The following is a 19,026-nucleotide window of genomic DNA, read 5'->3' on the forward strand; positions in this document are numbered from 1 at the left end:
TCTTAACTTATTATATTTATGGTAGTTAGCTTGTCCCCTTTTGATGCCAAAGCTTGCCCTGGGTCCATCCTTTGTTGAGACCCTCCTTTTGGGGGTGTTAGGAAGTACAGACACCTAAGGCTTAATTCAAATAAGTATGATGAATGCCCAGGAGTAAATATTATTTTGGAGTCAATTAACTCCCATGTACAAAAGCATAGTATCCACTGTTTACCTGTGTATATACAAAAAGAACATTGCTAAACATGCAAGTGACATAAAGGAAATAGAAAAGCAATATAGGACTAAGAGTGCCTGATGGAACTGGGTGTGACTGAGGAGCACTGTTGTGGGAGTAACTGAATAAACCTAAGATCTCTGCAGGAGAGCAAGGGCAACCCCAATGGTATCCAACAGGAAGGATTTTAGAGGGATGCCTCTTTTATATGGTATTTGCATCTAGTATAAGGGCATCTATGCCATAACTAATAAAGAAAAATAGCTAAAAGAGAACACATTATATATTGACTGTCCATCTATCTTTGTAGGTAGGTACATATGATATAAATAATAAGTCATATGTATAATACACATAAACATATAATGCTTGCTATGGTTAAATATTAATGTAAATTTAATTGTAGGATTATTGGGAGAAAGGGTTTTACTGTCTTATTATATTCTTTTAATTTAATTTTTAATCCTCTGTTCTAGAAAAATGGTGTCTGACTTGAGTTGACTTAGGTATAGAATATCATAGATGGGGTGATGTGAAAAACTGAAGTTTATTTCTTATTATTCTAAGATTGGAAATCCAAGATCAAGTGTGTTGCTGTGAACAATGGTTTCCTTCTCATTTGTGGGAGTGGGAAAGGGAGAGGGAGAAGGAGAGGAAAAGGGAGGAGTTTTGCTTCTTCTTCTTTTTTTTTTTTTTTTTGATAAGAGTATTGACCTCAGGACTGGAGTGATAGCACAGGGGGTAGGGCATTTGCCTTGCATGAAGCCAACTGGGGTTTGATTCCCAGCATCCCCTATGGTCCCCTGAGCATGGCCAGGAGTAATTCCTGAGTGCAGAGCCAGGAGTAACCCCTGTATATTGCATTGCTGACTGTGACGCAAAAATAATAATAAAAAAAGAGTATTGACCTCATCCTGAGGACCCCATCCTCATGACCTAACCTAACCTGAATTACAACAGAGAGGTTTCAACCCCAAAATACAATCACATGGCAAGTTGAAATCTCAGCAAATAAAATTTTCAGGGACACAAACATTTGGTTCATAATGCTGCTCTTTGAGCCTCCATTTTCTCTTGTTTTAGTTCATTTCACTTCCTATTTATGCACCAGTTTTTCTAATTATGTCCTCTGTGCTTACGATGTGTATTTACTGGATTCAGCACTCCATAACCAAAGCACATATCTTGGCAAAATAAAAGGCTATTAATAAGTATTATGGGAAAAGTATATTATCTTGATACTTAGTGTTCTTGATAAAACCTTGGCTCTAGACACAAACCACCATATTATCTTTTTGTAAAAAAAAAAAATTAAATTTTATTTGCCTAAAATAGTTAGTACAGGGGTTAAGGTGTTGTTTAGTGCAGCTGTTAAGGTGCTTGTTTTGTATGTAACCAATCCTAGTTCAATCTCTAGCATCGTGTGGGCCCCTGAGCACTGCTGAAATTGACCTCTATGCAAAAAAAAAAAAAAAAGAAGAACCCCGCAACATGGCTGGATGTGGTCCAACCTCTTACCACACAAATAAAATTTTATTGATCTATTTTACAATAGTATAGACAGTTCAGAGTATTATCTTATGTGAAAGTTTTCTCATTAAATTTTCAAATTAAAAATAAAATCGTATTGCTAGGGAATTGCACTCAGGGCTCACACATTTGGGGCACACAGTCTACCACTGAGCTGTATCGCTAGCCCTAAAGCTACCTTGTGCAGGGTGACTTTCCCTCCTAAGCAGTAGTCAAGGGGCTTTGACAGCTGTGCTTGGCTACGCTCATAGAACCCATACAGACAGTTAAGTTCCCTGGTCTGAGGATGCATTGCTGTGTGGGCCTGGTGGTGCTGGGTGTCACTGTGGTAACCCCAGAGGGGCTCAGGATCATCCAGGGATTATATACCTGGCATTGCTGAAGGATCACCGTATGGTACCAGTATTTGAACTACAGCCCTGGCACAGGGCAGGATTTTTCCTGATCATTGTTTCTTCCCAGCCTTTAAACTTATAAATCTGCAAATCTATCTATTCCATTTTTTAAGTTGTTAGAGAGTGTAAAAGCTGTTATGAATTTTTCCTAGGCACTCAGCAACCACTTGATTTCTACAGACAAAAATTAATCAGAAACTTCTTCTCTGTACTTAAAGTGTTTTTATCTTTACTTAAAATAAAAACGAAGTAAACCTAGAGCGACCACAAACATCTATTGTCAGGTGAAATACCAGTTTAAATCAAACGCACATTTCCTTTGAATGACCATAAATAATACCTGTCTAGCAGCATCCGGCTTTGGGCTTGAGCTCATTGTTTATATGATATTTTGTGGCAAGTGCTAATTATCATAAGCTGTCCAATAAATGTGATGGATTGTCCAATTAACTCTTCATCAGCATCCGTTTTTGAAGATGCTACCTATTGAAACTGATGCCCGTTTATGACCTCCATGCTGCATACATAGCTAATTACCCCTTGGACAATAATTATTAAGTTTCTTGTGTCTCATTCAGTCATTTTGTTTTACAAATTATGATGCCACTGAGTTTCCCAATTCATTTGACTTCACAACTATGGCTCTCCGAGGATTACTAAAGGTCTGCTCTGAACTGTATGGATCATATTAATATTGAAGTAGATTACAGTTATATCTGTTTTGTAGGTTTTCTATCGACCGGCACACTGACCTGGAGAGACAGTTCAACATTAATGCAGATGATGGGAAGATAACGCTGGCAACGCCACTTGACAGAGAATTAAGTGTATGGCACAACATAACAATCATTGCCACCGAAATTAGTAAGTGCCTCAATTTGTTACTTTCTTACTTGTGAGATTGGCTCCCATTTGTGCTTAGTGAGCTTGTGATGAAGTGGTCCCTGTTTTCACTGGGTATTTTCATATGCAAATGTATTCTATTGATCCCAAGGAATCTATAAATGAATCATATCAATATGAAATAAGTCAGCATTGTGTTTATTTCCAAGAGGACGTAATGTATATGGGAAGGAAACATATCACTGATTCTCATATCTTAGCCATTCTTATCCATGACCCAGACATTTACAAAACTTGCATGAAAAATTTAATGAAATATGATAAATATTGAGTATGAAAGGATACATAAATATAAAATTCTAGATCTGTACACTATAACTTACATTTGTGGACACTAATACAGTTCAGTATTGAAATTATGGACACACATCCATATACTTCATATAACATATACATAATGAAGATAAAAGAAAACTCCCATAATTGAGGAATATGGTTCTAGTGATATAAGGTTATAGAAAATATTTTGCCTGGTGTTTAGAGTTTAATGTATTTTACATAGAATTCTAAATAGTCTATTATACTTTTTTCGACTGGTTAGCTTAGTTGTTTAGAGCGTGGTATTAATGAAAATGTATCCTCAATATAAAATACTTCAAAAATCACTTATAAAACCATGAATTTTTTACTTTATTTATTTTTATTTTCTCAGGGAATTTTCTAAGGCTATTAAAATAACATAGGTTTTACTTTCACCGAATTTCATGAGTAAAGCTTTGATTATACTTAATGATACTATTATTGACCCTAAAAAAAAAATAAGGCTCTAAATAAACCTAAGAAATAATAGGGAGGTTAAAGGATTAAGATAGTATTGTACTTAAGGTTAATGCATAATGTGTAGTTGATTCCTTGCCACACTATGGGAGAAGTAATAGAGGCCTGGGGCTAGGCTGAGTGTGACCCTGGTGACTGTCATCCTTTAGCAAGGTTCCCTGGGTCATCCTGGCAGCTCTGCATCTTCAGATCTCCAGACTCTTGCTTTGAACCTCTCAACTTGCACTCTGTCTCAACTTTTTTTTTTATTACACATACACATACATATGCAAAGGGCTATGATGTTTTATTTCCCAGCATTTTACATTTTGCATATTATCTCAGTCTCCTCTTTCCATAAAGGATCTGATGGGATCCTTTCCCATTTATAACAGATTCCAGAGGACAACAAATTTATGAGGGAGTTGAAAGTCTAAATAAGGAAAGATAAATGTAAAGAAAGATTCATGGGCTGACGTATAATATATGAAGATGATAATTAGAAACGCGGGGCCTAAAGTCTACTTTCCACTCTCTCTGAAATATGTATGGTATTTTTCACAGCTCGCACGTAGACAGGGAAAGCTTCTCTGGGAGACGTGATTAATTGGTTTGTATAAAGACTAATCCAAACTTTCAGAAAGTGCCCAGTTTTCCCTTGCTCGGAAGTGGAGAAAACGGTCTCCAATAAGCCCTATTTTTATGAAAATAGAAATCAAAACCTTTTCCATATTAAAAAAAATAGTAAAGACAAGAGTAAACAATCTGTTTCTCTCTCTCTCTCTGTCTCTCTCTCTCTGTCTCTCTCTCTGTCTCTCTCTCTGTCTCTGTCTCTGTCTCTCTTTCTCTCTCTCTCTCTCTCTCTCTCTCTCTCTCTCTCTCTCTCTCTCTCTCTCTCTCTCTCTCTCTCTCTCTCTCTCTCTCCTCCTTTTTCCTTGGACCACATCCAGTCGTGCTCATGGCTTACTTCTGGCTCTGCACTCAGGGATCACTCTTGGTGGGATGCAGGGGAAAGATGTGGTAGTGAGGATTAAACCTAGGTCGGTGCATGCAAAACAAGCACTATCTCACCAGTCAAAAACAATCTGTTCTTAAAGCAACCCCATGTGCAGGCAAAGCACTGGTAGTGAGGTTCATATCAGCTTTCACCCTGCTGAGCGGAGGGTTCTGGAGCTAGGTCAGGGCTTGGGAACAGAGCTGATCCCTGGCTCTGAGTGCCATTTCCTCCGTTAGCGTGTTGCTGTGGCAGCCATCTACCTCTGTAACATTAAAGGATCAAGCAAACAACGCACACTGTTTGGTGACTTTGGTTTATTCGAAGTATTAAACCCCATCTAGAGAGGCATAGATATGAAATTTTTATAATTTACAATGTTGAAGCTGCCTTATCACCTTAAGCCTCTGAGGGGAAAAAATATCTATTTAGATTGGTTTAAGGGTTTATAAAAACATTCTAAAAGATCACTGTTTCCTTTAAAGTATGTAGGCAGTCATTACATTTTTTTTTTTTAGGAAAAGTTTCTCATATATTGAATGTAACCTTTTTCACTTCCCTGTAATCTATGACACTTTTTATGAGATGGATGTGTTATATATTCTTTTCTAGCTTAGATTACTTGGTTAGAGTGTGTTACTAAGAAATGTGCATCCTCAGTATAAATATCTCAAAAATTACTTCTAAAAACATGAGCTGTTTTTTTTTTTCTCAGAGTAGCTCCCAGGGTTGATAAGATATCAGAGGTTAGTTTTTCTTTTGCTAAATTTTAATGAGTAAAGCTTCTTTAATTAGAATTAATGACATTACTCTTGAATCTCTAAGAAACAGTTCTAAGGGAACTTAAGAGATAATGTGGAAGTTAAGGGGTTAAGATAGTATAGCAGTTAGAGTTAAAGCCAGTGGACAAGCCTGGGTTTGGTTCCACTATTATGCCTCTGGGTGAAGCCCTAGAAGAAAATATGAGCATCATTTGTTTATATAGTCATCAAAAAGATCCTCATTATAAGGATTTGTGTTCTCCATTCTGAAGGGGTGGAAGGGAAGGAATAAATAACCAGGGCAGGTGGTTAAAACACATTTCAGGGGCAACTTCAAACCAAGAACTCATTTATAAGGAATACCATAATAGGGAGCAAAATAGACTCCAAAGCAGGTGTTTGTGGGTAATGAGATGTTAACTGTAGGTTGACAGGGGTGCTAAGCCCAGGCAGAGAAGAAGCTCAGTTGGTCATTCTCTCAATAATTATTTATGGAATCTTTACTACTTGTCAAACACTCTTCTCCTGACTGGAGTTAGCTTCAAGCAAAAGAGCCATACATACACAACAACAAAACACACCCAGACCCCATAAGTTTTCTTTCTAGTGGTCCAGGGAAGTACTGACTAGGCAAGGTGAGCTGAAATCTGCTGAGATGCCCAGAAGAAAGACAAAGAGGAGAGGGAGAAAAATGATCCCCACTGGTATTGCCTGCAGGGAATTAATTCTCTGTTGATGGTGGAAAAAACTGTATAACAATAATTCCTTCCATGGGGGGATGGAGCAATAGCACAGTGAGTAGGGCATTTGCCTTGCACCCGGTCAACCTAGATTCGATTCCCAGCATACAGCATCCTATATGGTCCCCTGAGCACCGCCATGGGTAATTCCTGAGTGCAGAGCCAAGAGCAACCCCTGCGTATCACCAGGTGTGACCCAAAAAGCAAAAAAAGAAAAAAATCCTTCTATGAATGCATGATTTTATAAAAATTTGTTTCATAGCAAATATGGGAAAAATCAAATCTTTATATGTATCAGCAAAATACCAAGTTAGGATAAATTTTTAGTAACACAAAATATTCTATCTTTCTGTCCATATGAAGGCCTTAACTTCTCTGTCAACTTAAAAAAAATTAAACTATATATTCCAAGGGCTCAGAGAAATAATGTAGTGGCTTAGAGAACCTGTATCATAACGTCACAAGCATATGGTCATGAGTTTAAATCCCCGGAGTTCCATATATACCTGTAGGCACTGCTGTCTGAGCCTTGCAGCACTGCTGTCTGTAATCCCTACCCCTGTGTGTTCCCCCACCCTCCAAATAACTTTCCTATGAATTGTGTATCCCAAACTTAGATCAATTTTTTGATGAAGGAAATTGTCTCTGTTTATTTATTCTCATTTTAACTGAGGCTGAAAACCAAATAAAGTATATAAGCATAATTTGGTCTGGAGCTTAAATGAGATGAGATATATAAGCACTATAGAAGTTCAGTAATGTCATTTCTTAGGACAAGAGTAAGAGTATACAGAGAGGTATGACACAATGGTAAAGTAAATGTCCTGCATATGTGAACTTTGGGTTCAACCCCTGGTACACACATACACATATACACCCCAAAAAAGTTTTAATATTTAGCTGTACAGTTTCCTCTTAGGTGGTCATAAATCTCAGTTCTTTATATATATATGCATATATATACAACTTTTTCATATATACAATTGTTTTTCTAAGTTGTGGCAGAAGAAGAAATAATAAGAATTACAGCAAACTTTAAAACATTGGAATTAGTATCACATTGGCTTCAAAACTTTTTTTGACTTGCTTTTATTACTCAACCAATCACATATTGTTTATCTTCTAGAGCCACAGACCATGTCTTGGGGAAAAATATTAGCGAGAGATTTATTATATATGTATGAAATGAATATTTAAAACCACCCAGGACAACAGTGCCCCACAGGGAGAGGATCCAAAAATGATAAAGAGGTAGTCATTCCAGGGAGAATGATTTAAAATACTCAGAGTGCCGTCTCATCAAAGAAATGATTTAAACAAACTAAATTAAGTAAGCAAAAAAATTAAAAAAAAAAAAGATTTTAGGCAAGTGTGTCTGTTATCTCCTAATGCCAATGGAGCCATCGTTCTTTTGGTTCTTTTGTGCCAGACTCACTTAACCAATGATAAATGTTTTCTTCTGTGTACTACCCAGGTATTTCAGTGGCCATGCAACTAGCTTGCCATCCCAGTCAATGGGCACAGTTTATTATATGAGCTGGCAGTTAGATGCTCCATTGGCTAACAAGAGGTGGCCTTTACATAGCACATCATCTCTGCGAAGTTTCTCTGCTGGTAGCAATCCTATCCCTTGAGACTAATATAATGCATGACTACTCATACCATGGAAGTGAAGGCATATGCCACATTTAACTGATTATTTTAAATAATCACAGAAAAGGCATTCAGTGCACCCCAACATGCACTGAGTTCTTACACCACTCCTTGAAAGCAGGTACAAAATGCAGTGATCTAGACAAGGAAGCTAAAACCCAGGTGACGTGGCAGTTTGTGGGGAGAACAAGGATGGAAACGAGTGGGATTGGAACCTATGCTGTCCTTTTGAGCTTCAGCTCAGGTGTACCTGAATGCCAGTTATAGATCAACGCTCTCTTATATACTCTTCCCTCTTCATCATCTTGCCTAAGGATTGCTTCTGACACTGCTCCATCACTCTCTGTAGCCAGTGAATAGTTTTTCATAGAAATAGAAAGATGGGCATGGGAGCCAAGGCATAGTTTAGGGGGAAAGACACACATTTTAAGTCTGGTCTTCCTGTTCTTGTGTTGATAGCCTGGCATAGAAATACTAGACAAAGCTGAGTATTTTGGAACTGTCCGCACTAGAATTCTAGTCCCACTTTGGAGAGAAGGAAATGGAGAAACATGGAATTGAGAGCATAAATTAGTGCATTTTTCCACACAGATGACAGAGAACTTTACTAGCCCCGCTGACATTAATAATCTGGGGAATGTCAACATGCACACAGAGTTCTGAACTTCTCTGCTGGATTCGAATCTCCAGACAGTAACACAGGAGTTCGCTCTGGGTCCTCCCCTGTCACCTCCACCCTGGCTTTTGGGCCATACCCAGATATGCTCAGCTTTCACTCCTGGCAGTACTTGTGGGAACACAGGAAGCGCCAGGAATCAAACTCTGATTGGTTATGCAGACATCTTCCATGTAATACTATCTCTCTATCCAGAAATTCACTTTATCACAATTTCTCCCCATTTCCCTATCTGCCAATCAATGAACATTATACCGATAATCAGGAAGGCAAGGGACAATTTTTGCCCTGTGATTTATTTTTTTAGTTGTTACTTTTTGGTTTGAGGGGCCACACCCCAGCAATGGTCAGGATTTATTTCTGGCTCTGCACTCAGGAATTACTCCTCACCGTATTTAGAGGACCATATTGAATGTCAGATATCAAGCCCAGGTCAACCAATTGCATGGCAAATGCCATACCTGCTGTATTATGACTCCAGCCCCATATTTGGTTTTTCTTGTGGAGACTGGCACTCTCTTGCTGAGCAGGGTGTAGAGGGTTCCTTCAGGCCGAGAATGATGGTTAAAAAATGTGAATGACAGCCCAGCTTAACAGGAGAGTTCAAAAAACTGGGAAAGGTCAGCGGCGCCTCTGAAAGAGAGAATGCACAGGTATCTTGGAGACCTCTAAATTTTGGAAGGTCTTTCCCAGAGATGGAAATATGGCAGAGCCTGTAAAAAAACACCCACTTTTCCTGTGTACCTGGGAAAAGGTGGTTGGCTTTTATAGAAAGCATACTACTCTTGGTTACCTGAAAGTATTTTTAAAGCAGGAAAGCATATAATTGCCCATTAAATTAATCTCTTTGAGTTAGTGGTAATGCATTGCTCCGGCCCACTACAGTGCACTGCACACAATATTGCAAATGAAGCTTTTCACTAATGATGGTTAAATCTCCCAGGGAAAGCACTAGTTTGATAGCACTTAAGGAATGTTCCTTCCTGGCAGAGGGCCTAGTTGCCAGCATAATTGCTTCGTCCAATCCAGGCTACTTAGGAAAAAATATATCTTTGTAGGCAGCTCATTGTCTAGTGAAATCTGGGCTTCTGAAGTTTCAGGGAGTTGGCCACGTCTTGGTTATAGAACCTTGGGCAACCTATTTCCCCTGGCTATCAGTTTTCTTATCTGTGAAATGGGAATCCTACTTGCTCTTTAAATCATGGCCATCAGTAGAATTGAATTGCATGTGGTACAACTCTAGCTTTTAGCTCAAAATCTATTTGCTTTTAGAGAATGAAGACTAAATCATAAATCATCTTGTTTATAGAGAGCTGAACCCGAGTTTTGTGAAACAGTGTAATTTGAAATTATGTCTTTCATTTATATTGTCAGTTGTCCTTTCTTTTTCCACAACAATGACAGAATTTCCCTTCATGGCCTGTGTTACAGCTTGGGCCTTCATTGCAGGGCTGGATATTAATACATTGAATTATTCTTGTTCTTGGCTCAGGTTTGTTGGCTTTCTTTGGCCACGGCTAGTGAAAGTTCCTCAAAAATGAAACAGGAACTTTCTTCAAGAGCCTGGAACCAACTCTGAGTACAGCTGGGTGTGACCCAGGACTCCACCTCACCCTTCAATCCCCCAAATGGAACCTGGTTAAAAACTTACTATTTTATAGCAAAAGCCTATGCACAGTATATAATGGCTTCTTGCTAATCTAAAATAGAAGTTCACTAATCTCAATATTATTTTTTATGTAGAACTGAAAGAAGATGGAGAGATCTCAGGGCCCAGTTCAAGAGCTCACAGGGAAGGTAAAGAGTGTTGAAAGCCAATGACATTGAAAGGGCTCTCCCAAATGTGAGGAGACTGTAGCAACGGACTGACATGACTTCCAGGGGACATAGCCACGAGGAGCTTTCAATCAGGATTCCTCTCACCTGTGACGTACATTCAGGAAGAATGCGCCTAAGGTGAAGATCAATATACTTGACAATAAGGGCTATACTGAAAGGAAGTGGACAATAAAATGAGAAAGTGAAATGGAAGCTACAGAGTCCTTCTGGGAAATAGTTCTACATCTAAAACATGCTTTTCCAGAAAGTTATAGGAGGCAGAATAATTCCAAGGCCCAAGAGAATCATATAAGCCCTCAATTAAGGTTATTCTGGGAGTAGCCCATATATATATATATATATATATATATATATGTATATATATATATATATATATATATATATATTTGCTTCCACCACTCTATTCCTATTTTCCTATTTCATGTAAATCTGCTTCAGTTCACTTGCACATATTCACTTGGAAATGTCTCCCCTATTTCCTCTTTTTCTGTAACCATTCTTCCAATATTACCCCCTTCTCTCATCACCTTCTTCTCTGTCCCTTTTATTTACTCTTCTACTTAGGATTCGAGTGATAGCACAGCAGGCAGGGCATTTGCCTTGCATGTGGCAAGGGTTCGATTCCTCCACCCCTGTCTGAGAGTTCGGCAAGCTACCAAGAGTATCCCACCTGCATGGCAGAGCCTGGCAAGCTACCTGTGGCATATTTGATATGCCAAAAACAGTAACAACAAGTCTCACAATGGAGACGTTTCTGGTACCTGCTCGAGCAAATTGATGAACAATGGGACAACAGTGCTACAGTGCTACTTAGGAAGAAATATAGGTTGAAAATGACTTACACTTTAACCAAGAACTTCTTTAGGAATTATTATGACTTACAACCCCTTAGTTCTAAGCTAGAAAAGGAAGACAAGAAGGTTCTCTCCCTGGTTTCCCTTTTGAATGCTATCAAGATCTTCTCAATAATTCTTACCACTTTAGACAACTTGAGACAGAGGAAAGAAAGAAATTACGATTAAGCAGTAATCCAAGCTTTTCAGGTATAAGTTGTGAAAAGCTGACTGTTCATAGCAAACGTTAATTTCTAGGTTAGAGGACACACGACATAGGAGATGGGAAGCTGGGAAAGTGCCTACATATCTGAAGATTGGATAATAGTAAGTTGGTTCATAGTTAGCCTTTGAGCACAGGGAAAAATTACAGAGCGAAAAAAATCAGTCTGCAAGCCAAAGAGAATGAAGTAAGAGTTCAGTGATCAGGCTGTGAGTCAGTCTGCTGGATTGGAAGCATTATTTTTTCCCTTATTTATACTTAGTACATATTACTTGTACATACTTAGTACATATTTTACTTATTTCTCTCTGGGGTTCAGTTTTCTGCTCTACAAGACGGAGATTTATTGATATACCTTTAGAGATAAGTAGGTAGGAGCAAACTTACTTAGCTGCTAATATCTTGCCAAACTAGACTGAATTTTGACAATAATATGCCAACATTAATTATTATAACAATAATCAATATAGTATACATGGGGCCTTCTTGTTATTAGTAGAGCCACCCAACTTAAATTCTGAAAAATTTGATATAAAAAGCTGGATATTTGATCAAATGGAGTCAAGTTGTGTTCAGTCACATTTGGGTGGCTTTGCTGATCCTTTTTGTCTGCTAGTGCCTTCTCTGGGTTTGCACAACCTTACGTGTATTGTTCTCCTCTGCATCTATGGCGGAATGGCTAGACCAGGGTACTTTCACTCACGCAGGTACTCTTGGCTCCAGGGTGCTCTCTTCCTCACTGGGCTGACTTAGCTTCTTCAGTGGTGCTCCAGAGTCTTCTGGAGAATCAGTCTACTAAGCTAACACTCTTCAAGCTCCTTTTGGTACTGTTTGCTAATAGCTCATTAATTCCAACAAGTTGCACTGCCAAGAGCAAGTTCAAGGGGATGAAGAAATAAATGTCACCTCTCGATACAGGAATCTGAAATGGATTTATGGAAGAATATTTCAGACTGGGATACTAAATGTTAGTGTGCATGACCTGCAGCCTCACATACCCACATACCAGCACTTCAGTGATTTTCTTCAAAAGTCCCTTCCTGGATCACCCAGATGATTCCAGAATTCTTTACACATTGCTTAATCCAGATAAAAGATTAGTCAAAATATGTGGGGACCACACCCTTAATGCTCAGGGCTTACTGCTGGCTCTGTGCTGAATGATTATTTCTGGGAAGGGCTCAGGAAACTGATTAGAGTACCTGGGATTTGACCTTGTGCATGATAAGCACCCTACACTCTGCACTAAGCGGTAGCACCAGACAAAATATTTTTAACCACTGTGAAGTGCTTAACTATTAGAATTTCAGCTAAAATAGCAACTTGCCTCTTTCATATTGAATGTATTAATGCATTCACAAAACAAGTTTTGCTACATGAGAGTGAATGTAAGTCCTAGCATGTATTACTCTTTCATGATGCACTAGACCTTTTCTCTACAGTCAATTTCTTTTGCTCTAACTCCTCACAGATCCATGTTCACTTTGCCTTCAAATGACTAGCTGAGCCTTATAATCACTGATTTGTTTGAGGTTCTGAAAATACACTCAGCCACTAAGCTACATCCCCAAGCCTAGAAAACATTTCTAAGGAAACAAATAGCTAAAGTCCTTGCTCTCATGAAACATTTCATCATTGCTTTATCATTGATCGCAGTTTTATCTGGGAAAAGGAGCACAGTGTTTGGAGCTCCCAGGAAATGTTTACTAAATGAATGAATGCCACTTGAGAGGACAGAAGAGTCCAGCCTTCAAACGACTCTATTCATTGTTGGGTGCGGAGAATCTTTGCTTTATTGTACCCTACTAAATCCTTTGATAAAATTCTCAGGCAGACAGGCACACATGTGCTATGGCTTTCTTGGATTTTTTTTTAATGCACACTTTCTTGAGTGACTGAAGCTAAGATTTAAAGGGCAGAAATAACTGTGCTCTCCTTGTAGGAAAATGTGTGGGGCCTTGATTGAACTCTCAGGGGAAGACTCCCATAGAGTATTAACCAATCTTGGGAGTCAGAGACCACCAGGCAGGTGCTGGTGGAGAAGATCCCTCTTTCCCTCTCTTTCCCCAAGGACTCAGGCTTCTGATCTAAGAACAATTATTTCTATTCCCTTCAGAGAGCCTTGAGGCAAGCCCCGAATAATGTCAGCCCACACTTCATTACCCAACAAGGCCGTTTATCATTTAATCTGATCTGTATTGAACAGTGGAAGCAGGTTACAAAGCAGCAAAGCCTAAAGAATGAAAATGCAGCGCGTTTTCTGATTACAGAAATCCCTTATCCAAAGCTTAGAAACCTGGACTAAAAATAGGCACCAATTCCATCTTCATCCTGCACCTACCTGGCGTTTCAGGACCAGGTCATGCAGTCTGGCAGATGGAAGACATTCAGACTATGATAACTTGCTTTTCTCTCATCTGGGATGTCAGGGCCTTGGTTACTCTACCTTCATTTTTAATGCTGATATTTTCTTATCCTTGAAGCCTTCTAGGATGGGAATTTACCTCACATATCAACCAAGATCAATAGTTCTGCTGTTTTCACCACCACAATTCCTTCTAAGGCTGCCAATCCTACCCACCCAGAAATTCAATCCAAAAAGAACAGAGAAAGTAACACCTATTTAGCACCAACTTTGGGTCAGACATTGTGCTGAGTACATGGCAAGTGCTGTTTTATCTCAACCTCCCAGAAATCCTTTGAAAAAATGATCTGGAAAATATCTGAGATGTGAAAAAGTCTCCCCAAGGCTATGTAGAATTCATTCACAAGGCGGATCCCACCTAAACATAAGGGTTTTATCTCCTCACCTCTGTGCATCATGCTAAATTTCAAAAATAAACAAAAAGTGAGAAGATGGGGTTCAGATCATTTCAATAGATAATGCATGTGTACCTACTATGTGTTTATTTGAAATATTGGGAGAATAATGAGATCTGATTCTTCCTTTTGTCAGCCTTAATAGTAGAATAGAGGCGTGGAAAATTAAAATATTTCTGCTAAGGCATGCATTTGAAACTAATGCATCATTTACTTTAAAAAGCATGTATTGTGGAATATTGTGTGATTTCTTCATTGGCATGGGAGAGACCATGTTCTCTGAGAAGATTATTTGTAGATGGTATATTTTTATCAAGATCAGGAACTATCCAGAAGCTTTTTGTCAAACATGCATTTCAAAATTAACAAACCTCTTGATCCAAGAGGGGAGGAGCTGAGAATATCTTCTGAAAAAATTAGAAGAGGGGATAATTGAAGGTTTAGGAAGACAATTTTGTTTTCTTCAATCTGTTGTCTTCAGATGCAATATTTTTTTAAAAATCATCTTATTTTCCATGTCAGAGGAATCCATCAAATACATCAGGATATTGAAACAAAGGAAGTATGATGCTCAAAATATTTTCATTCAAATCTAGGAAAAGAATAGGTCATAGGAATGGAGATATCAAGAGAATAAGAGAATAAGATACGAGGAATGGGAAAAGGAAAAGAGGGTTATGATCTGGTGTTTCTGAAACTTAATGAAAGATCATTTTTCCTGGAGGGCTTGTTGGTACTTGGATTTCTAGGCCATGCATTTTTATTTCTATCAAATTCCCCAGTGAGTTCGTTGCACAGGGACCACACTTTGAGAACCATTGCTATAATCCCCGATTCAGAATAAAACTAGAGCTACCTTTGATATGGAGTTTGAACAAACAAAAACTGGCTACCGGTGAAAACCCATGACCAAAGAAAAGTAAATATTGCTAAAGTCAAGCCTTGGTGATGAAGACACAATAATGATACGATTAAAGCATCACTCTTTCTGGTGCAGTTGACAGAATTCTAGTCTTTGCTAAGCCCTTATTTATGTTTAATTCTCACAACTCTGTAAGTGGCTGCCATCCGTTCTTTCCGTTAATAAGTCTAATAAAGCAAAGACACCAAAGTTTAAGCTCACCGAATTTAGGTGGCTGTTTGAATTTGATCTTGGGTTTGTTTGACTCTTCCACCCAAACCCTGAACCTTTAGCCCCTGTGCTCTCCTAAAAGGAGCCCAATTGCTACTGGGATGGTGATTCATATTAACAAGTCAGATAATAGCAAAGATGACTCATCAATTCTAAAGTTTAAAGAGTCCATAGCCTTCCTTCAACCTGCTCTTTAGAAAACAGCTTCTAACACAATGGGTTATTATTAGAAGGCATTCATCTCCACTGAAGTAACAATATCGTGAGTGGAGTGGGGGTGGGCGGGAGGTTCAGAGGGGAGTCACGGATTTAAAATTTACATCTGTGAGCTCTCAGTCTTAGAGAGATTTGAATTTTCAGGAACCTCTAGTTCCTAGATTTAAAATAAAGTCTAAATAGGGGGCTGCTATTGAAGCTTCAACGTGCCTCATACCCACTGAGATAAGCCTGGAATGATGCACCACAACCCCACTGTTAAAATTTGACAATGAATGTTTAATAACAGGCTAAAGAAGGCAACAAGGAATCAAACTGGACGATAGAGAAGTGAGGGGAAAACCATCAACTTTGCAGTCAAACTAATTTGAATTCCAGTTTAGGTTCCACTAACAGATGTCCATTGGAACATAAGCAATTTTCTTGATTAATCTGTTTACTGATTTCAAGGCACCTATAATATTCAACAGGAAGTTAAGTCTCATTTGGTTGATGAATAATATAAAAAAATTATTTTTATATTATTACATTTCTTATTTACTAAAATAGGTCATAGTAGTATTTTCTAATTATGAATTCTAGATTATTAATTATTATACCATGGTATGATTATATTCCTTATATATTTCCTTCTATACCTACTGTAGTGCCCATATAAGTAAAAGCTTTCAACCTGTTCCTCTAGCTTTGTTGTCACGATCTTTGGGAGACAGTGACATTTTGATCCTTTCTGTCTCGATTTAACTATTTTGCTTAGCAAAACCAAATAAAAACACTAATGCCCTGTACAGGAAATCTGTTTTAAAAATTTGTTCTATTTGAGCCTTTTTTCCCCTTTCTGGCTTTTAAGTAAGGCTTGTCATTAGATTGTGTGTTCGGCACAGAATCCAAATCTCTTTGCTGGTTCATTTTTGAGTATCTCTGGATATAAAAATACCCATACTGAGCCAGCATTTGATTTCCTGCTGAACTGTTTTTCACATTTCCAATATAATTATGTAGCAGTTACAAAGAAACAAAGACTGAACTCCACAGAAAATACCATAGAAACTCACATTTGTTTAAGACAGACATTAAAAAAAAAGCATCTAAGACAGAAACTGATGTGCTGTTGACTTCTTAGAAAAACGGATACCTAAAATAAATCAGAAAATATCTGAATATCTTCAGAGGGATTTGGTGAACCATAGAAAGAGGCAGTTAGATGTTCTACAAATGGTCTCTGGCATATAAATAGAAGATCTTGAAAAGTGTGGAGTGCTGAATTAGCTCTCTCTACTTTATCCTTGTTCTCTGAATGATTGATTTTGTCTCTCTTAGTGTCCATCTTAAAGAGGTTTAAGATCTATTACACTTGTCACTAAACGTACCAACTAATTGTTGACTCATATCACATTGGTGTGTCAGACACATTTGCACACAGCCATAGAACTAACGTGGCAGGTTGTTGAAGATTGAGCTCCTAGTGGAGCATTTTCTCTGGGGAAACAACTTCCAGACAAGAAGAGCCAAGAAATCCAAAGCAAGAGGATATTGTGTCAGCAAGATAGCTCAGTGGGTAGGGCGCTTGAGAAGTTTCATGGGTGCACTAACCCCTATGAAGGGCTTCAGAGAAGGCTTCATTTAGAAGTCATGTCTTCCTTTTGCATGTTGTATAGGTGTTGTGCATCTACTTTATGTTTGGGCTGTGGGGCCACACTCAATGGTGCTCAGAGCTTACAATGTGGCTCTGTGCTAAGGGAACTTCCTGGCAATTTTGCAACTAAGGACTATATGGGGTTCTGGAGGTTGAACCGGAGTCAGCTGCATGCGAGGCAAGCATGCTACTTGAGGTGCTATTGCTCTGGTTCCATGTGGTTGTTTTTAATGTGCACATGCAATCATTATTCTATAGTCTATAACAAAGCATTTCATTTTGAGACTTCCATAAGATAAATCCATTCAGGAACTCTAGATTCAACTGTAAGTGTAGCACTGAATTTCAGAGCTCTCATTAACATGTGGGTGAGATGAGATAGGAAATACTTGTTTCTCTGCTGAGTGGATCTTTGGTGGTCAGAGCCGATGACCACCAATGCACTCCAATGGAGAGCAGCTAAATTTGGGGATAGAAACAGTCAGGATTGTGAACTGCTTACTATATCTGTAAGTCATGCATTAGTAGAAGCTCATCCTTTCTAAGCCTCAGTATTTTTTAATGTGTCAGTATTACCATTATTCTATATTATTATGTATTTTTTTAGTTCCTGGAATTGGGAAAATGACCATTATAGATGGTCCAGTTAATCATTTAGATGCTTAAAGCATACGGGAGAAGACTGAGCAGCAAATATCTTCTATCCTTTAAAATAGCATGTTCAAAGTGTGGTCCACAGTCCTAAAGTCTTTGAAATATTTTTAGGAGCTTTAAGAGGTCATTTGAGTTAATAAATACATTAAGTATTTTGCCTTTATCTCTCTCATGCTTTCACAAGTAATAGGTGAGTTTTGCAGAGCTATGTGATATGTGTTGCTATTATTGGTCAGTGGCTAAGGGGATGAATTGTGCTTTTACTTGTGTGTTATGTTTAGAACTTTTCTTTTGTGTTATGTTTAGAAAAGATAGTTGTGATTTTAGCTGCTATTGCTGATTTTAATAAGCAAAAGCTTTTTTGAGAGGTGGGGTTATGTGTCAATACTTGTTCAGTATATCAAAAGACTCTGAAACCAAATTGTTTGAGAACTATCTCCTTAGGAAAAATTTTCTATTTTCTCAATTTGAGATATATCTAAGAATATACAGTAACATAATGATGGCTACTGTCTTATATATCATATCACATTTTAAAATAATGTGTAGACCATAACTATAGTAATACATTTACATTTATATAATACTGGTACCTACTCAAGCAAAATAATAATAATAGAACTATAATATATTATAAGAACTCAATAAATGACAGTCATATTAAAGAGAAGAATGAAAAGAAAGACAGCCCTGAAAAAAGATTGGCATTTAATTTCTCTTGCCAGGGTGTCCTCATCTGTGACTGCCTTCTCCTGAGATATATGTTTCAGGAAAGATCAAGATTTACCTTCTTCAAAATCCAGAGGCTTGTGAGCAAGAATAAGAAGTGAACAGAATCCCAGAGATAGAGGCTGGAGGTCCATCTAAGACAGAGAGACACAATACCCTGGGCTAAAGATTGTGCCTATAATGCTTATTCTTGTAAGGTCTAGCCCTATTTCTAACATAGGGTAGATTATCAAAGTATAAGGCCCCCTAGATTTGAACTATACATCTTTAATCATGTAACTGCCTAGCTCTCAACTTATGTTCTAAAGTCACACTTTTT

At 38.1% G+C, this 19,026-nt stretch overlaps 1 protein-coding gene across 6 annotated transcripts in view; it reads left to right on the plus strand.

The window, feature by feature from the left end:
• The window catches only part of CDH8 (cadherin 8), a 429,237-nt gene that overhangs the window by 281,299 nt on the left and 128,912 nt on the right, over positions 1-19,026 (plus strand). For all 6 annotated transcript variants that reach the window (XM_055145049.1, XM_055145050.1, XM_055145052.1 and 3 more), the window contains one exon: positions 2,870-3,006. In XM_055145049.1, coding sequence (XP_055001024.1) covers positions 2,870-3,006 — 137 coding nt within the window. The remainder of the gene's footprint in view (positions 1-2,869; positions 3,007-19,026) is intronic.

The sequence above is a fragment of the Sorex araneus genome, chromosome 8 (assembly GCF_027595985.1).
Source record: "Sorex araneus isolate mSorAra2 chromosome 8, mSorAra2.pri, whole genome shotgun sequence".
Lineage (NCBI taxonomy): Eukaryota > Metazoa > Chordata > Mammalia > Eulipotyphla > Soricidae > Sorex > Sorex araneus.